We start from the raw sequence: 17,350 nt of genomic DNA on the forward strand, positions 1-17,350 counted from the left end.
AGTGACAGCACAGTGCCTGGGGGTTGTGAGCTGGGCCAGGGCTGAACTATCTGAAAACTTGTATCTTTTTCAGTAGTTCTGCATAACCTGGCAGGCACACCGGTGTTATTATGAAGAAATTGAGAAGCTCTGCATCTTCAGATCTGCTTAAGCTACTGGAGAGCTACATCGTCAGAGTCAGGAAGGTTGTGTTCATTTGCAGCAATTGAGTTAAAACAGTACTACTAAGTCAATAAAGTTGATTAGGTGGCGATGCTGTATAATGAATACTGCTTGCTCTGGGCATGCGTACGTTGAGTACAACATCTTCTATAGTCAATTAATGGAAGAAAGCAGTGATCTTGCATATGCAATGTCTTCCTCTTCTTAATGTCACCCTTGGAGCTGTTTGGTTGCCAGGAACTGTGATAGTTACTGGTCTGTTACTGACTATCTGTCCGGAGCAAAAAGGACATTGCAGTAATGAAGGCCAAGATACAAAATGAGTTTTTGGACTGGTGTCAGCTGAGTGGGTGGCTGTAAACTCTGAAAGACTCTGCCTTGACTTCAGAAGAGTTCAGAGTCAAAGCTGCTGTACAGGTTGTAAGTGGAGAGACGTGTGGCAGGTCAATGGTGATAAATGCAGTTGTGGAGGGCTCTGTGGGAAGTAATGAACTCTGTTGTAGTCCCGTTTAGCGTGAGCTGACAGCTTAGCATTGACAAAGATGTCAGACTGAGACTGTTCTTTGAACATAAGGAGACAGAACCTGAGCAGAGACACTGAGTAGTCAGTACAGTGATGGGAGCTGAACTTGCTTTGCAGATGAGATCCCTGAGACAAGATACTGAGGAAAGAGAGACCTGAAAATAGAGAGCATTGATGAAAAATGAAGATCCATGATGAGAACAATAAGAAAAGATTAGTGAGTAAGAGTAGTAAGTTATAAGAGTGTCGTATCCTATTTCAAGAATAGGAGGATTGTCTGAGAAGGAAGATGAGGGACAGAGTCTTTTCATTGAAGTGTGGGGGCTGAAAATTTAGCTGGCGAGAGTTGATGTAATTGGAGTAAAACAACTCCAGCAACAGTAGAGACGAAAAAGAAATGGCTGAAGAGGCACGGGTGGGTTTTTTCCAACGATGTTGATGGTAGGTGAGAAAAATAGAAGCATCTTTCTGCTGAAGAGAATTAAAGTAATTGAAGGCTAGAAGAGATATTCAGAGAGAAATATTTGGGCTATGGGCAGTTGGACAGGGGGTGGGATCAGGGGGGATCTGTGGGAGAAGAGCAAATGTTTAACTTTCCCTACATACCTTGCAGAACTTCCCTTCCTAAAGCTCCCTTCTCTCTGAGAGTCTCCTGTCATATTTTTTTTCCTCTTGAGAAGAACTAAGGCTGAGTAAACTTGAGGAGTGGAGCAATGGGTAAGTGTGATTGGAATATGACTCAAAATTCAGCTTTCTCCAACTGAAGTATTTAAATAGATGGAGGAGCTGGAAGAAGGATGTAATCCTGGCACATGTGGAAAGAGAAGGAAAAGGGCTAGAGCTGGAGATGATCCGTGTGGATTTTCTTATGGCAGAGGAGGCCAAAGAGTTCAAGGCAGTGAGAACTGCCACCGTATCAGTGAAAGTATGGGAGTAGAGGGCTAAGGGTGAATAAATGTCAACTGTTATGGTGTCTCTACTACTTCCAAACAATCATGTTAAGATTTGAGGAGCTTGTGTCTGATGCTGTAAGGCAACAGAGGCAGGAAATTTTTTTTTGAAGCAGTGCACACTGAAAAAGCACATAAAGTGAGGGACTTTTTTTTTTTTTTTTTTTTTTTTTTTTTAGGCTGGAGTGTAGAGAATGAGCAAAGAAAAACATGAAGTTGAGACAACAGTAGGATATATGAAAATTAAACTTGCTGGAAATATTTGTAGAAGATTACATAGTTCCTGCCTTCCCAGACTGTAGGGAGAAGTCAGATTTTATTTTTTTTCTCTTGCTTTGCTACAGTTCTCTCACGGGTTGCTAGTGAGTTAGAACAGTGAGTTCTTTAGATTAAGCAGATCAGTGCTACCCACTGCCTGTGTGTGGCAAGGAGTTCTCTGTACCATGTACAAGCAGACAATGTCTGTGCAGACTCTTTTCTTCCTACACAAATGCTGAGGGCATCTTGCTTGTTTTATGCTTGAAAGGGAGGCTTGTTCTGTGGCTTGGACTCAAAACAATGGATTTTTTTTTTTTTTTCTTCTCCATTAGCTGGAAAAAAATACATAAAGCACTGCAGCTCTGAGTTCATTTTGTTGAATTGCTGGAAGCCTTTGTACGTTCCAAATAAATATTTGGTAATTGTTTTACAAAAGAATATCTTTTGGCCCATAGTTAGAGTATGTACAAGAGAAAGGAAGCTCTGATACAACTTCTTGATGAAAATCCCCCTCTCTTGTTTGAAACGAGAGCAATGATGACAGGGGAGTCTGAGGGGTTAGGGATAACCTGATGGGATTGAGGAGTTGGTGAGTTTCGGAAGTGAACAGAGTGGACTCTGAAGGGCAAAGTGAATGATGAATGGTGGTTTCTTCTGGTTTTGGTTGTTGTAATTAAACCAGTATGCTTATTTCTCCCACCCCTGCGATGCTTGCATGCTCATTCTGTGTCCCCTGGGCATGTGCTCTGCCTTCTCCTGGCTTGCCATGATGGTTGGGTGAGACACAGCAGTTCCTACGAAGCCGTGCACATAGTGGTGTACCCACATGGCCAGGGTGTTTTCATCTCTTTCATTGTTCAGCCATTTCATTGACTGAACTACAGCTTCCCAAGCTTGCAGGCGGTTTGTATTGCAGGACCAGCTGCTCCTGTCCGCTGAGTTTGTGGGCCTGTGCTGCAGCTGGTCAGCGGGAGTTGCCCAATAGACTCTGTCTTGGGGCAAGGGAGGAAGGCTGGAAGTGGCACAGCTCACATCAACTTTGTTTTCTTGGGCAACGAGGCTTGAAGTCGCATATGTAAAAGATGGTTTCTAAAATTCTGTACGGAGCATGGGCTTTGCTTAATTTTAAGCTCTGATAAAATAACCTGGTTTGTGGCAAATCTGCACCTTAGGATGGTCATATCACTTGAAAGAAGCTTGCTGTCTAACTTTTGAAGGCTGCTGAGCTGGTAGCTCTCTGTCTAAAAGCACAAACCCCATGATTTAAGGGCTAATGTAGGTGGGTTTTTCTTACTTGTTTCATTTTGGTTTTTTGTAAAGTGTCTTTGACTGGAATCTTTCTCTTCAGTTTGCCTGCTTCAAGAGATAGTTTATTCAAAGTTGGGAAAAAAATTGGCTAAGATACTGAAGAAGCAGGAAGGCTTGCTTTCCGCTTCTAATCAGGGAGGAAAACCCCTGAATTTAAGAGATTGCAGCCCAGAAACATAGAATCATGTGATCCGAAGCAGATTACTAGTACCATCTCTGTGTTGAAAACAACAGTTTAATAAAAATCAAAACTTACATTTGAGTTTCCGGGGGCACATGTCACATGTGCACCCACGCTGTGATTTTACAAGATTTTTGCTTTCACGTGGATGTGACACAGACGCTGAAAGACATTATCTTGTGATGTCACAGGATCACGCTTTGTTTTTAACATAAACTTGAATGAATGTGCATATGTATCTTTGCTTAAATCTGGAGAGAGATAGTGTCTTTGCAGTTTATAAGGTGCCAGATAAAGAATATGTTCAATGGGTTTTCTAAATGATGCTGAATTTAACTTACTGTGTATGAAAACTAGCAGTACAAGCACAATATTAACATTGATTACTTTAAATCTGGGGGGTGGTTGTGATCTGCTTGCTGTTTTGACTGTGCATAAGCCTCATGGTAGAAAAAAGTTAAACTACTCTCATGCTTCTGGGAGTAGTTGAATGATTATATATGAGGTGTTGCACATGAAGACCTCAAAGCATGCCAGAGACCAGAAGGAGATGGCATAGCTGGGTGCCAGAGAGGTTTATTCCTCAGCTTTCTGGAGATGAGCTTTTGTTCTACTTACAGCTTAGAAAAACTGGATATGGGAAACAAGATGTGAGCCAGAGAGGAAACTGAGTCCAAGTTGTTAGTTCCTCTGATGGGGCTTATTTATTACAATGTCTGCTGGCAGCTAGGAGGAAAGAGTTTTGAACTCATCCTTTGCACCATAGAATTGACTTCCACAAACTGTTGTAGAGGAAACATCTGTGGATGGAAAACATCCTGTAAGAGATAATACAAGGAAAGAGAAGTGAACCGGCCTGCTCTATACTTGTTTGTATTGCAGGTATAATGCAATGTCTGTGCACACACTTGATGTAGTTGTTGATGTCTCTCTTCTTTTCCTCTTAACAGGCAATGTGATATGAACTTCCTGATTCTCAAAACAGCACTGATGCCGCTTGTTCTCCTTCTTTCTTCTCTTTACCTTTCCCATACAGTCAAAGTATCAGCAGTAGAGGTCAACACACCAGAGGAGATATTTGTGGAGAATGGAACAGACGCAAAGCTTCCATGCACATTTACATCTGTGGAAGTGATCAGCAGTGCAGCATCTGTTTCTTGGAGTTTTCAACCAGAAGGAGCTGCAACTCGTATCTCAGTAAGGAATGGGTGTAGGGGAACAAACCTGGGAGGGGAGGCTGTGATACGTCTGCAGAGGTCTTCTAGTTGATTCTGAGGAGCAAGCAAATATAGATTGGAGCATCCTTCCATGTGTCTTGTCTCCATCGTGGTGATTTCAGGGGTGGCTTTTTTAGAGTTGTGTAAAAGTATTGCCATATGCTTGATCTCTGCAAAGACCAGAGTGTGCCATGGCTGTAAAATATACTAGTACTTTGTTAGTCAGAGGAGGGGGGTGTTGGTGTCGTAGCAGTACGTATGAAGTAGATGAGCATCTAGGAAGCTTCTTCTGAGTTCTGTATCCTCTTGCACTTGAAATGAGCTGCGGAGCTGTGCACTGAATGATAGTAGTCACAGAATTTGAATTACCACTATTACAGTGTTACATTGTATGTTGTGCACGTTGCTTGTTTTCTGCTTGTGTACTGTATAGACTCTGTTTGAAAGGATTTAAAATAAGACCAGTCTCCCTGGTTTCAGAACAGTATCAAATTGCTCAAATCAGTAAGCAGTTACATCCTCATATTTTAGTTATTTGACAAGTAAAAAAATCAGACTAGCAAGCAACTTAGGCTAATAATGATTGCCATCACTCATTTCCTGTATGTTGAGCCCAAGTGTGCTCAGATTTTTTAGTCTTTTAGTCTTCTACCAAATAAATGGGTTCAGTAGGTTGTTAGCTGTTGTCTTCCTCTGTCACGTAAACTGTGCACATCTGAGTCTGAGCTCTCTAACACTTCTGCTGCCTTCTTATTCCTTGCCCTGAGTGAGAATTTAGAGGAAGCAGAACAAGGCCCTCTGGGGCAGCAGGGAAGATGTGAGGACAGCAGGTTGCTCAGTCTGTTCGTGTTTGTCTCCTTTCCTCTGCTGTGGACATGAGATCATTTAAACTCTAGGAGCCCTTCAATGCTCAGAACAGAGATGATCCAAAACAGTGTATGAGCATCTTGCTCAGTGTATAGAGCTCTGAAAAATCAGCTTCTGAACTCTTGGTGGATAAATATTTAGTTTTGAAAAGGGAACTCTTCTCTTTGGGAAGCCAAAGCAGTAGATGGGCAAAAGCTTAAGGAAGTTTGGCATGTTTCCTGCCAGTGTGGAACACGATAGGTGAAAAGAAGCCATCTGTTTGTATGTTTTTCCGCTCCCCATAGAAATATCCGCCATATATCTTGTTTTACCCTTCCCTTTCTGCATCACTGTCCAAACCCCTTGTTGCAGAAATACAACTTCAGGACAATATTTTTTTGGAAGCAAAATCAATGTAGATGTTCTACCTGGATGTAGTTGTCGGCACAACTGAGAGAAAAGCAAATTATCTTTAAGCAGAAGTGACCCAGCATGATCTGATGTTAATTCCCTGTTTCTTTTGAGGAGCTGGGAGAGGTATAGAGAGAGGGAGGATTTTTTTTTTTTTTATGAATGCAAGTCATGTCAATTACATGTCTTGGAGGGCATTAATTTGAAAGATCAGTCTCATGATCAGCTTATGTCTGAGCTAAGTCCATGCTTCTCCTGAAGAGGATGGTCCTGTGCTCCTTCAGAATCAACACTGGCAATCTTGTGGCCATGTGGTAAGGCTGGCTTGACTGAAAGCTTCCCGTGCTTGTCCCCTTCACTCTCCACATGCCCGGTTATAGAGACATCTCTGCATGAATGAAACATCTGATGACAGCAGGGTTTCATAATCGGCTTAAACCAGCCTAAACCCATCAGCTTTAGGTTTCAAAAGAAGTCTCATGTTAAATTACTTAATCATAGGCATGGAGTGGCTTGAGTCACTTAGTTTGTGTTTCAGGACATATTTTACTTCGTGATTTCTCCTCCCCCAGGTGGAGGAGCACCTAGAGAGCTCAGAAATCTGCCTCTTGCTTTCTACACTTCCAGTCAGATGAGTTCCCCTTGTGCAGAGGGGTGTGGTAATGCAGTGCCTCTGTGCTAAAGGTTATAATCCAGCTGGAAATGCTGCAGACTGATGCAGATTTCCTCCAAAATGTTGACAGATGACTCTGTGCTAGCAGACTTCCTACCAGATGAGATAGTTTGTTGGATTTATGCTAGCCTGTAGACAACAAATAAGCGTCAGATTGATGGCAGCACAGCAGATGGTCATGTGCACATACCTGATCTGGATAAGGTTTGTGCTGCCAAATGATCAGGCCTGATGTTCAGAGTGCAGGTCTGATAGAGAGGATGTTGGAATGGCAAGCCTCAGATCAAGGGTAGGAGCAGGAAAAGAGATGGGAGATGACTTGAATGGAAAGAGGACTGGCTTGTAGCCAGTCTGTTCTGTGACAGAGAGACTGCTTCGTAAAGAAGACTGTAGAAAGAGGAAGCTGGACTATTGTCTTAAATTTCTTTAACCATGCTCTGGAGACTGAACTGAAGAGAGTATGGGTTGATTTTTGGTTAAGTTTGTCTTGCTGTCTTTCAGAATGTGAAATTAAGAATGAATGTGCTCTTGCAATACAGCCTTGATCCCTCTCTTAGGGTTATGACCAGAGTTCCAAACATTCCATATATATGACAGCAGCGTTGTCCTGTTGAAGTCTATGCACTTCTACTGCTGTAAATTCCAATTTTGGTCAGGTGTAGTGAGGAAATACTCAGTTTCTCCTCAGACTGTGCTAAACAGGTTCATTCTTCAAGGATTTTTGGTCATGTCTAGGGAGTGCAGGGCCAATGTACAACTTAGTCACCTAAAAATTGGGAAACAGTTATATTTAGTCACCGTGAAGGTTTCTGGAAAACAGCTAGGTATGCTTTAAATTGCTTGTGTTTTTTTTTTTTTGGGGGGTGGAGGGAAGGAAGGTATTGCATGTTAATTCAGCTGTGCTGTAGTTGCAACTAACACACAGCGAAACATGAGATAGGAAACTTGGTATCTTTTTCCTACTAGGATGCAGAAGGCTTCCTGTGCCTGAAAGACAGATGGCTGTGATCCAGAACTGTTCTATCCTTTAGTGTATTACCAGGTTACCAGCCTTTTTCTCTTTGACCTACCTCCTTGTCTGCGAAACACTGTGTCCCCAAAACCAGGAAAAAATCCCCTAACAGTCCAACCACAAAAAAAACCCAAAACACAACAGAAAACGGAAACTTGCAGTCTGTTGTGGTAGTGTGATTGAGGTATAAGCCATAGCATGGTTATGTGATCAAGAGGCAACAAGCCAGACTAAAGTGGTGAGGCAGGAGGAACAAAATCTCAAATGCTGGCTGTGTATAATACAGTGGATTCTGGGAGAATGCTGTAGTAGTGAGAGAAGCATGGTGCGATCTCTAATTGGATTGTTCTTATATCCTCTTTTCCTTGACTACAGTTTTTCTATTACTTTAATGGAAAGCCATACCCTGGAAAGGACATACCATTTAAAGACAGGATCACTTGGGCTGGAGATCTTAACAAGAAAGATGCTTCTATCAGTATATCAAACATGCAGTTCCGGGACAACGGCACTTACATTTGTGATGTCAAGAACCCACCTGACATTGTTGTCAAACCAGGAGAAATTCGAGTTAGAGTTGTGGAGAAAGGTATTCACCCTATATGATTTTTTTTCTTTCCTTCTCCCTGCCCTTTCTGTGTCTCTATCGCTTTTCTTGGGGGTGGGGGAGTAGCCTGGAGGGAGCAAATCTCTTTTAATTCTCTTCTTCCAGGTCCTAGTAATAGAACTGATATTCTGTCACCTGTTTAAAAAAATGAATGACATATACTTTTGCTCTAGACCCACTAATTCCTATGCTTTTGACAAGTATTAGCAAAAGCTGATGGAAGCCTTGAAAACCCATCTTCTGATTTCAAAGTCCTATGTTGTTTTTTTTCCTGTATTATGCTACATCAAGGGTTAGGATGACTTTTGAAATCTGGGGAGCAAGGAGAGAACGTGTCAGACTCTTCTTTTTGGAACCCATAAGTATATATACTGGAAAACAAAACTAATAATTTAGCCTGAGCCTGTACTGACAGACAGTGAAAGGCTACTGGCTTCCATGTGAGGGTGTTTGTGTTGGATGTGTGTTCAGTCTCTTTTACTCAGATTTTCTTACAGTATCCATGGTGACCCTTGTAAACTGTAAGGGTGAGCCCTTGCAGTCATTGAAGGCTTCTGGTTAGCATTTGGTAACAATGATCACAGTTCAAGAGCGCTTACATTCTGTATGTCAGTTTGGCTTTTTATTTCCCTTGGCCATCCAAAACATTTGATTATTCTAGCTAAGCTGGAGGTCAGCCAAAGTGTGAGAGTTCCTACAATGAAATGGTTCTTACAGGGATTGAATTTACAAATTTATATTTAATAAGGACAAGAATAAATGTTGAATTTGTAAATGGCAGTGCTGATACATCTGTTCCATTAAATTTTAATATGTTCAGGAAGATACCTACGTGTATACTCTAATTAGAATGATACTGCTGCTATAACAGGTGTGTACCCCTGCTCATGAGGTCATTCCATGTACTTTTGTAGGCAAGGTCTATATCTAACTCTTCTCTTCACAGAGCAGTTTGAGTTGGATGGAACCTCTGGAGGTCCCGCCATCACTTAGAACTTTCTGTTTCTTGGAAGTTTGAAGCCTATAAAATAGGGTCAGTTTATTTTCTTATAATGAATTGGTAGTCTCTATGAAGAAGCAGTAAAGCAACTGCTGGTTTGGAAAAGTCAGGCTATCTTGGCAAAGCCTCTTCAGATTTTAACCCAGGTTAAGCAAATGAAGACTTGACTTTAGTACACTAATTCAGCTGATATTTTTCAACAGACTTGCATGCCGGCTTCCCCATAGGTGGAGCATCTGGACAAGAGAATCTCACTGTTTCTGAAGGGAACCCTGTATTTGGCAATACTTCGTCATCAGACATCAACAGTTGTCTTCAGATTCTTAGGAAGACCTTGAAAACAGGTTTTCAAGCTATAGCTGTAATGCTGTCTTGCATTCTGGATTTACCTGAAAGTTAAACACTTGTAATAGGTTGTAACTTATCCTGAACTGAGCTGGAGAAATTTTTTCAGTTTCAATAAGTACATATTGACTCTTGTGTACAATTTTTTTTTTTTATATATTATGTATACATTTAATTGTTCTGAATCCTATGTCGGGTTGTAAACTGTTCAAAGCTACATACATACTTGACACATTTAAATGATCTCATAGATGCATGGTTAGCCTGAGATTTTGGATTAAACATTTAATAAGTTCTGGGTTGACTTAACTGTTTAAAATTGCCAAGCCAAGCTAACTCAGCTGATTTTCACTGCAGTATCTACATAGTGTTTGAACAAACAGCTCCATCAGCTATGTTGGAAGAATCTTACTGGGAGGGATGAGAAGCAAGACTGTTCTTTCACTAGTGCATCTGAATCTGGAAAGGACTACTAGTCAAAGCCTAAATGACAGAAATGTGTAGGGAATTCCAAGTCCTTGCATTAGGTTGCCCTTACTTGTCATAGGAAGCTACTTAACACTGTGCTCAAGACAGCATGTGTTACCTGGAGGCAGTCCATCTTTCATCTGAACTCTCATGGGGGAAATAATTAGAATTGTCATATGAAAATCTTTATACCTAACAGTATACTATACTTAGACTAAAACTTCAGTTTCCTGCCTATTTCATAAAACTGATACTAATACACTTCTAGAGAAAGTGGAAGTTGCTTTGAATTACTGTGATATTTAATGACAAGTGTTCTTTGAAAAGCTGGATTTTTGACTTGTGTTAAGCTATTAACTTAAACGTTAGCTTTCAGAGCTGGTGTTTGGTTATGTAGCTGGGACTGTCTGTTACAGTGAAGTCATTGGCTGCTCTGCAAGTACTTATGAGGAATTCATGTAACTCTGGAATGCTGAAAAATATAAGAAAAACTTGAGGGAGAGACATTCTTCAGCTGAACTATGTGGTTGTAACATTGTGTGAGCTTTTCTATAGTCTGTTGGACCATGCTCTGAGAGGCAATAAAGCTAGACTCTAGTTTCACGTGCAAACAGGTGCATTTTTTTATATGATCTTAAACGTCTTTGTCAACAGAACATAACTGCTGTCCTTGACTCAAATTCAACCAACAAAAAAACCCCACCTGAGTCAAAAAAATGACAAAGCTACAGATTTTTAATATCACTCTTTCAGCAGACACTCTGCACTGTAGTTTTGGATTACTGCTTACTGTCTTGCTCTGAAAAAGTGTGTGTGGCTTTTTGCTTGTGTACAAGGCAACAGCTGGTCTGCTAACAGGAATGTATTGTATTTCTGTTTTGATGCTTTTGCAGACAGTTATTCCTGCACTTGGAAAGGTGACAAAGCACAGAAACTAGGGAACTCCTACTTCTTATATAACTTAAAATAAATTGTTTATCTTTGCATGGGGCTCAAGTACAGTCTCAGTCTTATGTACCTGCAAAGTATTACTGTTTGTAGGACTCTCTTCCTTAATAACAAATGGATCTTGGGGCTGCTGAAAGGTTCTGGGAAGAAGGGATGTCTTCCTCTGAATTGTGGCACTTGTGTCTTCATCATTAATTTCTTAATAAGACTGAATTACCTTGTTGTTATGAGTTGACATCTAACACTGGAGAGCTAGGAAACCTGCTGATGCAATATTCGTCCAGATGATGGGATGATCAGTGAAACAGCTAGAGATCAGGTTGCCCTTCTCCTGAAAGTCTCTGAACTCAAAATGAACAGTACTAAATGTAAGCCCTGTTTTCTTAGCAAGGTGCCCCTGCTTTAGGGTACTGTCGTGCTGCTTCCTTCTAGATCAGTATGTCGAAATGGGCTTGGTCTACAGACTGCAAACTTGCTGGGAGTGTTTTGTATAAGCATGATCTGTGGTCCTTGCTGGAATGAGTCCAGCAAAGGGCGACATTAAGATGATTAAGGGACTGGACCACCTTTTGTACAAGGAGAAGCTGAGAGCGCTGGAGTTCTCTAGCCTGCAGAAGAGAAAAAGGAGGTTATTTAGTCTGGAGAAGAGAAGAAAGGCTCAGGGGCATCCTCTCACTAGGTATTTATGTACATTTATAGGATCTAAAGAAGACTGAGACAGGTTCTTCAGTGGTGCCTTAAGGAGGAATGAGGAGAGAAGGGATGGAAAGAGTTAACAGGATTCAGGCAGCTCCTGCCCTGAGCCTTGAAGAAGAGTGAAGGAAGATAACAGGGAAGTAAACAGGTGCAGATGGTTAGACATGAAAGAAGCGCAAGCCTGTAGGACAGCAGCTAACGGGGTTAGCGGTAGTGATGCGTGTGCTAATAGAGAAAAGTATATAATGATGCTGTAGCAAACAATAAAGGTCTTCGGTTTATCCCCAATCGGAGCCCGTGCCCTTACTCTCCACAGTGCCTAGCGACAGGACAAGAGACAGTGGGCATAAATTGAAACACAGGAAATTCTGTCTGGACATCAGAAAACACATTTTTACTGTGGTTGAAGACTGGAATAGGTTGCCCAAAGAGGTTATGGAGTCTCCCATCCTTGGAGATAGTCAAAACCGAACTGGACAGAGTATTGAGCAAACTGTGCTAGCTGACCCTGCTTGAGCAGGGGGGTTGGCCTAGACAGTCTCAAGATGTCCCTTCCAACCTCAACGATTCTGTGATGATCAGATGCAGAGATGAGAAAGATTTTTGTATATAAGGTGTTTTACCTGTTGGATCTTATGCTGATTCACTTGTATTTGGAGCAGGTAGCTAGTGTAGCATGGAGTCTTGTAAGAAATCTGTGGGAGCGTAGCTCGCTGAAAACAGGCATGGAATGCTAGAGGGCCTGCACAGGGAAAACTCTGTTGAACAGTTTGTCTAAACTAATATAGTAGGCCTCAAGGACGCTTCGGCCTTGAGGGTCAGAATAGAAGGATTAGAAGCTAACATCTGTATGAGGCGGAATGCATTAGTATTAATAGTAAAGTGATAGGTAGAAGCAGATGACTGATGTATGTATAGCACAATTAGAGTTTATGAAAAACTGCAAGTCATGATGACTTTGGAAAATTATGCTATATAAGAAAGTGCATCTGCGCAATAAAATGAGTTTCCTGATATAACTCATATTGAGTCTTTTGTGGATTCTCCAACTCCCGTCTCCGCAGAAATCCTGTGGTCTAATATGTTCCTTGCATTAAACATGATGCAGGGGGAGGGAAGAGACTTTGTTTCTTACTGGGAAAAGCTGTAGTAGTAGTCTGTGTATTCTTTATCTTAGAAGTCTTTTGTACACATTGTCTGATTGGCTTTTATTTCTGGCTGCTCTTTCTTGGCCTACCCTCCCTCAAAATTATATTGGGGAAAACATGAGTAAAGCAATACTGTGTTCCTGTAAACATATTTCTAGTATCATACAATGATCTTGACTTAAGAAGGGAAAGAATGACTCTATAAAAATATATAATGATGTATTTTGAGACACCAGAATAATCTATAAATGCCCTTGAGAGTGATCATGAGTTGTAACTAGCCTGTCTGCTGCATGCTACCCAGAGAACACCCAGCCTTCAGCACTTTTAGTTGGTTAGCAATGCACTGTGTTCAAGTCTGCTTTCAGGTGTGCCTGCCTTTTCCTGTTAACCTCTCTGGGAATTGATAAATGAATATAACTTTCTTTTTTTCTCCCTCAGATACAAAATGAGACAAGGTTGTCCTCATTGTCACTTGTGTTCCCTGACATGTAAAAATTCTTGGTTCAATATAAACTCTCTTCCGAAGGACTGTGACATTAGGAACACTCTTGGTGTGTACTCTGTTCGTATATTATTCTGCTGGCTGCCTACTATCACTACTGCTTAGGCTGCATATTGTAATTCCTGGATATTACATTAGGGCATTCTGCTTTAAACAAATCCAAGGTCAAGAGCATTTGTGGTTTGCACTTCTGTTAATCAGGGAATGCAGAAGAGTTGAATGTTTTCTCCCTTCTCTCCCCAGACAACCTGCCTGCGTTCCCCATTGCCATGGTGGCAGGGATAGTCATCGGTACGGTTACAGGTCTCTCACCGCTCATCTCTATTGTCGTGTGTCTTGTCATCAGAAAGAACAACTCTAAAAAACGATACTCTGGGTAAGAGATCTCCCTCCTCACCTGTGGATGATGTGAGGAACGGCAGCAGGATCAGAGGGAGGGCTGAGAGGGGGATAGGAGTTGTTACAGCTAAGTCTTGGCAACCTTGGCTAGAGATGGGGTATGGCCATGTGGAACACTGGTCATCTGCCTATAATGTTAATCTTTGTACTGTGCTTGAGAAGACCTACTGACCGTGAGTTGCACCTGGAAATCACTAAACATTGGAGCTGATTCCCAGCCACAAGCATATATGCCCTAAGAACTTTTAATCCAAGTTCCCCTACCCCTGGTCTGTTCCTCTTCCCTTCCCTCCAGCCCTGCTTCTCCATGGCACCCCCAGCCCTCAAAGGAAAAGTGCCACCATGCACTTTTAAGGAGTGCTGTGTTGGGATTAAGACCAGATTTTTCAGTTACCAGTGTCTGGCTCCTGAGCCTGCAGTATAGTTGCCAAATGCCCATTCATCACCACACTTCAAAGTAAGGAAAGAGTAGCCACTCTGCATCCGTTCTCATTCACTGTCTGTTTTTTTGTTAACTGTTACTATTCCTGCAAGGCTTTTAGTGTTAGGAGGGTAACTCCAAAGTGAAGCACAGATCTTTGAGTGGACATATGGAAAAGCAACAATAACTAACATAGAGAGATTTGAGTCCTGTGGTGATGGAGCTTTGTGCTGGTGGGGGAGGCACTTCCTTTTTTCTCCTCTCTAATTAACTGGTAATTTGCTTCTATAAGAAAGAATGAAAACTATTTGTGTAGTTTTAGATACAACCCCCAAACTTACAACTTTCTTGTGTTCTTTTCCCAAAAAATATTCCTGCTTACTGCAGGTTCTTTGGGTTGCCTGTGGGATAAAAAAAAAAACAACCTCCAAAAATAAATTTGGGATTTCTAAATTAAACTTTGCCCTGTCCTTTTCCCAGTTGGAGAGTTTAGAGAAAGTGATTTGGCTATTGCCCCATGGTAAGGCTAAATATAGCAAAGGTGGCTGGGTGTGCTCAAAATTGTGTGGAAAGTCTGATTTTCTCTCTGTGCATGCATCCTTCCCCTAAGAACTGAAAAGAAGCCTGCAGTGTCATGCACCAGCAGTGTGCATGAGGTAGTCCACTTGCCTTTCGTCCCAGTGACCTGCTCTCCAATGTCTTTCTGCTGAAGGACGCATGCTGGTGCTGAGCCTGGAGCAGTAGTTTATGTGCTGTAATTTCTTGTAGCAGATTTAACTACTCTCTTGGGAAAATAATCTCTCAAGTTTAAATACTGACCATGCCAGCTCTGCATGACGTGTAAAGAAAAAACAAGTGTACTGTGTGACCCCCTCCAAACTTACGGACTGTCTTCTACATGATGCTAACCCAGTGTGTGGTGGTGGTGATGAGATGCGCTTACTCTTAGATAACCACTCTGCATTGAACTGAGGTGGGCTGGGGCACTGCGCGGCATCTGGAACCCCTGCATGGCCACGGTCTCCGTTCATGCTCTGACTTTGGTGTTTTTTTATTTTTTTCTTTCTGCCTTGGTGTGCTGGGATCGGATTCTGCTTACCTTCCTCTCCTTACAGAGATCCTGATATAGACGCCAGATTGGGGATGTAACAGGGCTGGGTCTTCTCTTCCAGTCCCACTAGACACTATGGTAACTAATCAAGTTGGTGGTTGCTGTTAATACCTGTGTGTATGTGTACACATTTCCTCTTCCTTTGCTGACTAACCAGCTAGCTCTCTACTAACATAACTTCACTTGTGCTGGAATATGTTGGCAAAGGGATGATGCATTTCAGCGGGTGCTTGTGTTTCATTGTCTCGTGTCTAACTGGGGTGGGATTGCTGCTTATCCCAGATGGTGTCCCTCCATATCTTCTGACAGTGAACTTGCCAGTGCATTGACTAAAGCAGGGGAAATTCAGAGCTCTTTCTGTGTCAAAATAAAAGTAAATTCCCTCTAAGTGTTCCTCTGGCTCAGACAGCTCAGGTGTTTGAAAACTTGCAGTGATCTAAGTGCATTAGTTGCTTAAACCTGAATTACGACTTTTATATAGTGTAGATCTGAGGAATTTTGTGAGTAAGGCAAACGATTAATGATCATATAATTTTGCTAACAGAAGGGCTGCTTTATCTCTTGAGGTAGCTGAAGCCCATTGCTGTGATGGCTGGGGCAGTATTTTTTTTTTCTTACTGCTGCATGTACGAGGAGCTAAGTCTTCTATAGTTAGACTTACCAAAGGATAAAAAATTATTACCCTGTGAGGAAGTGGTCTGCTTAATGTCACTGTCTAATTTGTTTGTTACTGTACTTGCTTTATACACTGTCTGTCTACAAAGGCTGGGGGAAAAGGATGCACAGTGGTCAGAGGGTTGTGGTAGTGAAGGGAACTGCTGTATCCGCTGTCAAGGAAGCGGCTAGATTTCTTCCCGAGTACTTGGGTAGAAGGAGCTAGACCTAGCATTTAGAGACTCATTACTGCATTGTCCAGAAGGTACTAATGTTAAGTTTAAGGGCATTTGCTCATATACTTAGCTCTGTGGTATTAATTTCTCTGTCACAGGCTCGTTTTCTTTCCAGTCCTGCTTTAAGCAGATGGAAAGAAGCAAACAGAAGATGAAAATGAGCAACATTCTTTTAGGGGTATTGGTTCTCACAAGACAGTTTTCTTGTTTGAAAAACAAGATTTGCCTGATTAGATATTCAAGTAGCACATATTCAGGGCACATAGCTTACATGTCATATGTGACTCTTAAAGTAATTGCTCCAGAGACTAGTGTCTGTTGTGAGTGGGCAGAATTATTTCCAAAATAACCAAAAGCAAGGGAACTAATGCGGAGTTTGGTATGAAGTACTGTTCTGGTATGGAGAGCTGGTGGCTCTTGCAAGTGTTCGCTGTAACTGTAGCACTGGTATAACGCTTGCCCCAATGACTGGGACTGTTTAGCTTTTGGTTAGAAGATAATTGGTGTTTACCACTGTTAACAGTGTAAGCCTCAGTGGAGAAAACACATGGTTTTAGACAGGTAGGCTTAAATGGGAATATCTAGGGAACAGAGGTTTTGGAGGAGCTGCTGTCCTTTGTTCTTTCATGTTGCTACCAGTGAGACTCTGGGAGAAAGGATAGAGAAATGTCTGGGGAGAGATGGAGATTATGTGTGTTTATTTCAGAATCCATTATGTTCATTTTTACTTTGGCATAATCTGCCACATTCATCTTGCCATCACTCGTTTTTTGTTTTTTGTTTTTTGTTTTTTTTCGTGCCTCTTGAACATTGTCGTGCAAACTCTGCTCTGCCACCTCGTCAGCTGCAGTACATCTGAGAGCTTGATGTCACCGGTTAAGCAGGCTCCGCAGAAGTCGCCCTCCGACACAGAGGGTCTGGTAAACAGCGTGCCCGCCAGATCACACCAGGTAAACTGCCTCCTGCTGCTTCCTGAAGCAGGATCCTCCCAGAGTGTGGGGAAGCTGGTATGGAAGGATAAAGGCAGGGTGGGACACATGAATTAGGTGCTGTCTGTTAAGGTGGTGAGGGCTGGGAGTTAAAAATGTCTGCTCCAAACAAGGGATGTGCAGTAAACTGGGACTGGTGAACTCTTCTGTAGAAGGCTTGGTGCCCTTGAAAGAATAGCCTCTTGGTATTTGTTGAGATGGAGTTTTATGACCTTTTTGTACTAATGTATAAAAAAAGATGGTTCTGATCTTGTGTGTTAACATGCACAAGTGGTAGTGAAG

At 41.9% G+C, this 17,350-nt stretch overlaps 1 protein-coding gene across 1 annotated transcript in view; it reads left to right on the top strand.

Annotated features, from left to right (window-relative positions):
- Positions 1 to 17,350, top strand: part of MPZL1 (myelin protein zero like 1) — a 36,024-nt gene that overhangs the window by 12,324 nt on the left and 6,350 nt on the right. Inside the window, exons 2-5 of the mRNA XM_086463209.1 lie at positions 4,431 to 4,579; positions 7,917 to 8,130; positions 13,502 to 13,634; positions 16,924 to 17,029. Coding sequence (XP_086319335.1) covers positions 4,431 to 4,579; positions 7,917 to 8,130; positions 13,502 to 13,634; positions 16,924 to 17,029 — 602 coding nt within the window. The remainder of the gene's footprint in view (positions 1 to 4,430; positions 4,580 to 7,916; positions 8,131 to 13,501; positions 13,635 to 16,923; positions 17,030 to 17,350) is intronic.

The sequence above is a fragment of the Leptosomus discolor genome, chromosome 1 (genome assembly GCF_034619465.1).
Source record: "Leptosomus discolor isolate bLepDis1 chromosome 1, bLepDis1.hap2, whole genome shotgun sequence".
Taxonomy (NCBI): domain Eukaryota; kingdom Metazoa; phylum Chordata; class Aves; order Leptosomiformes; family Leptosomidae; genus Leptosomus; species Leptosomus discolor.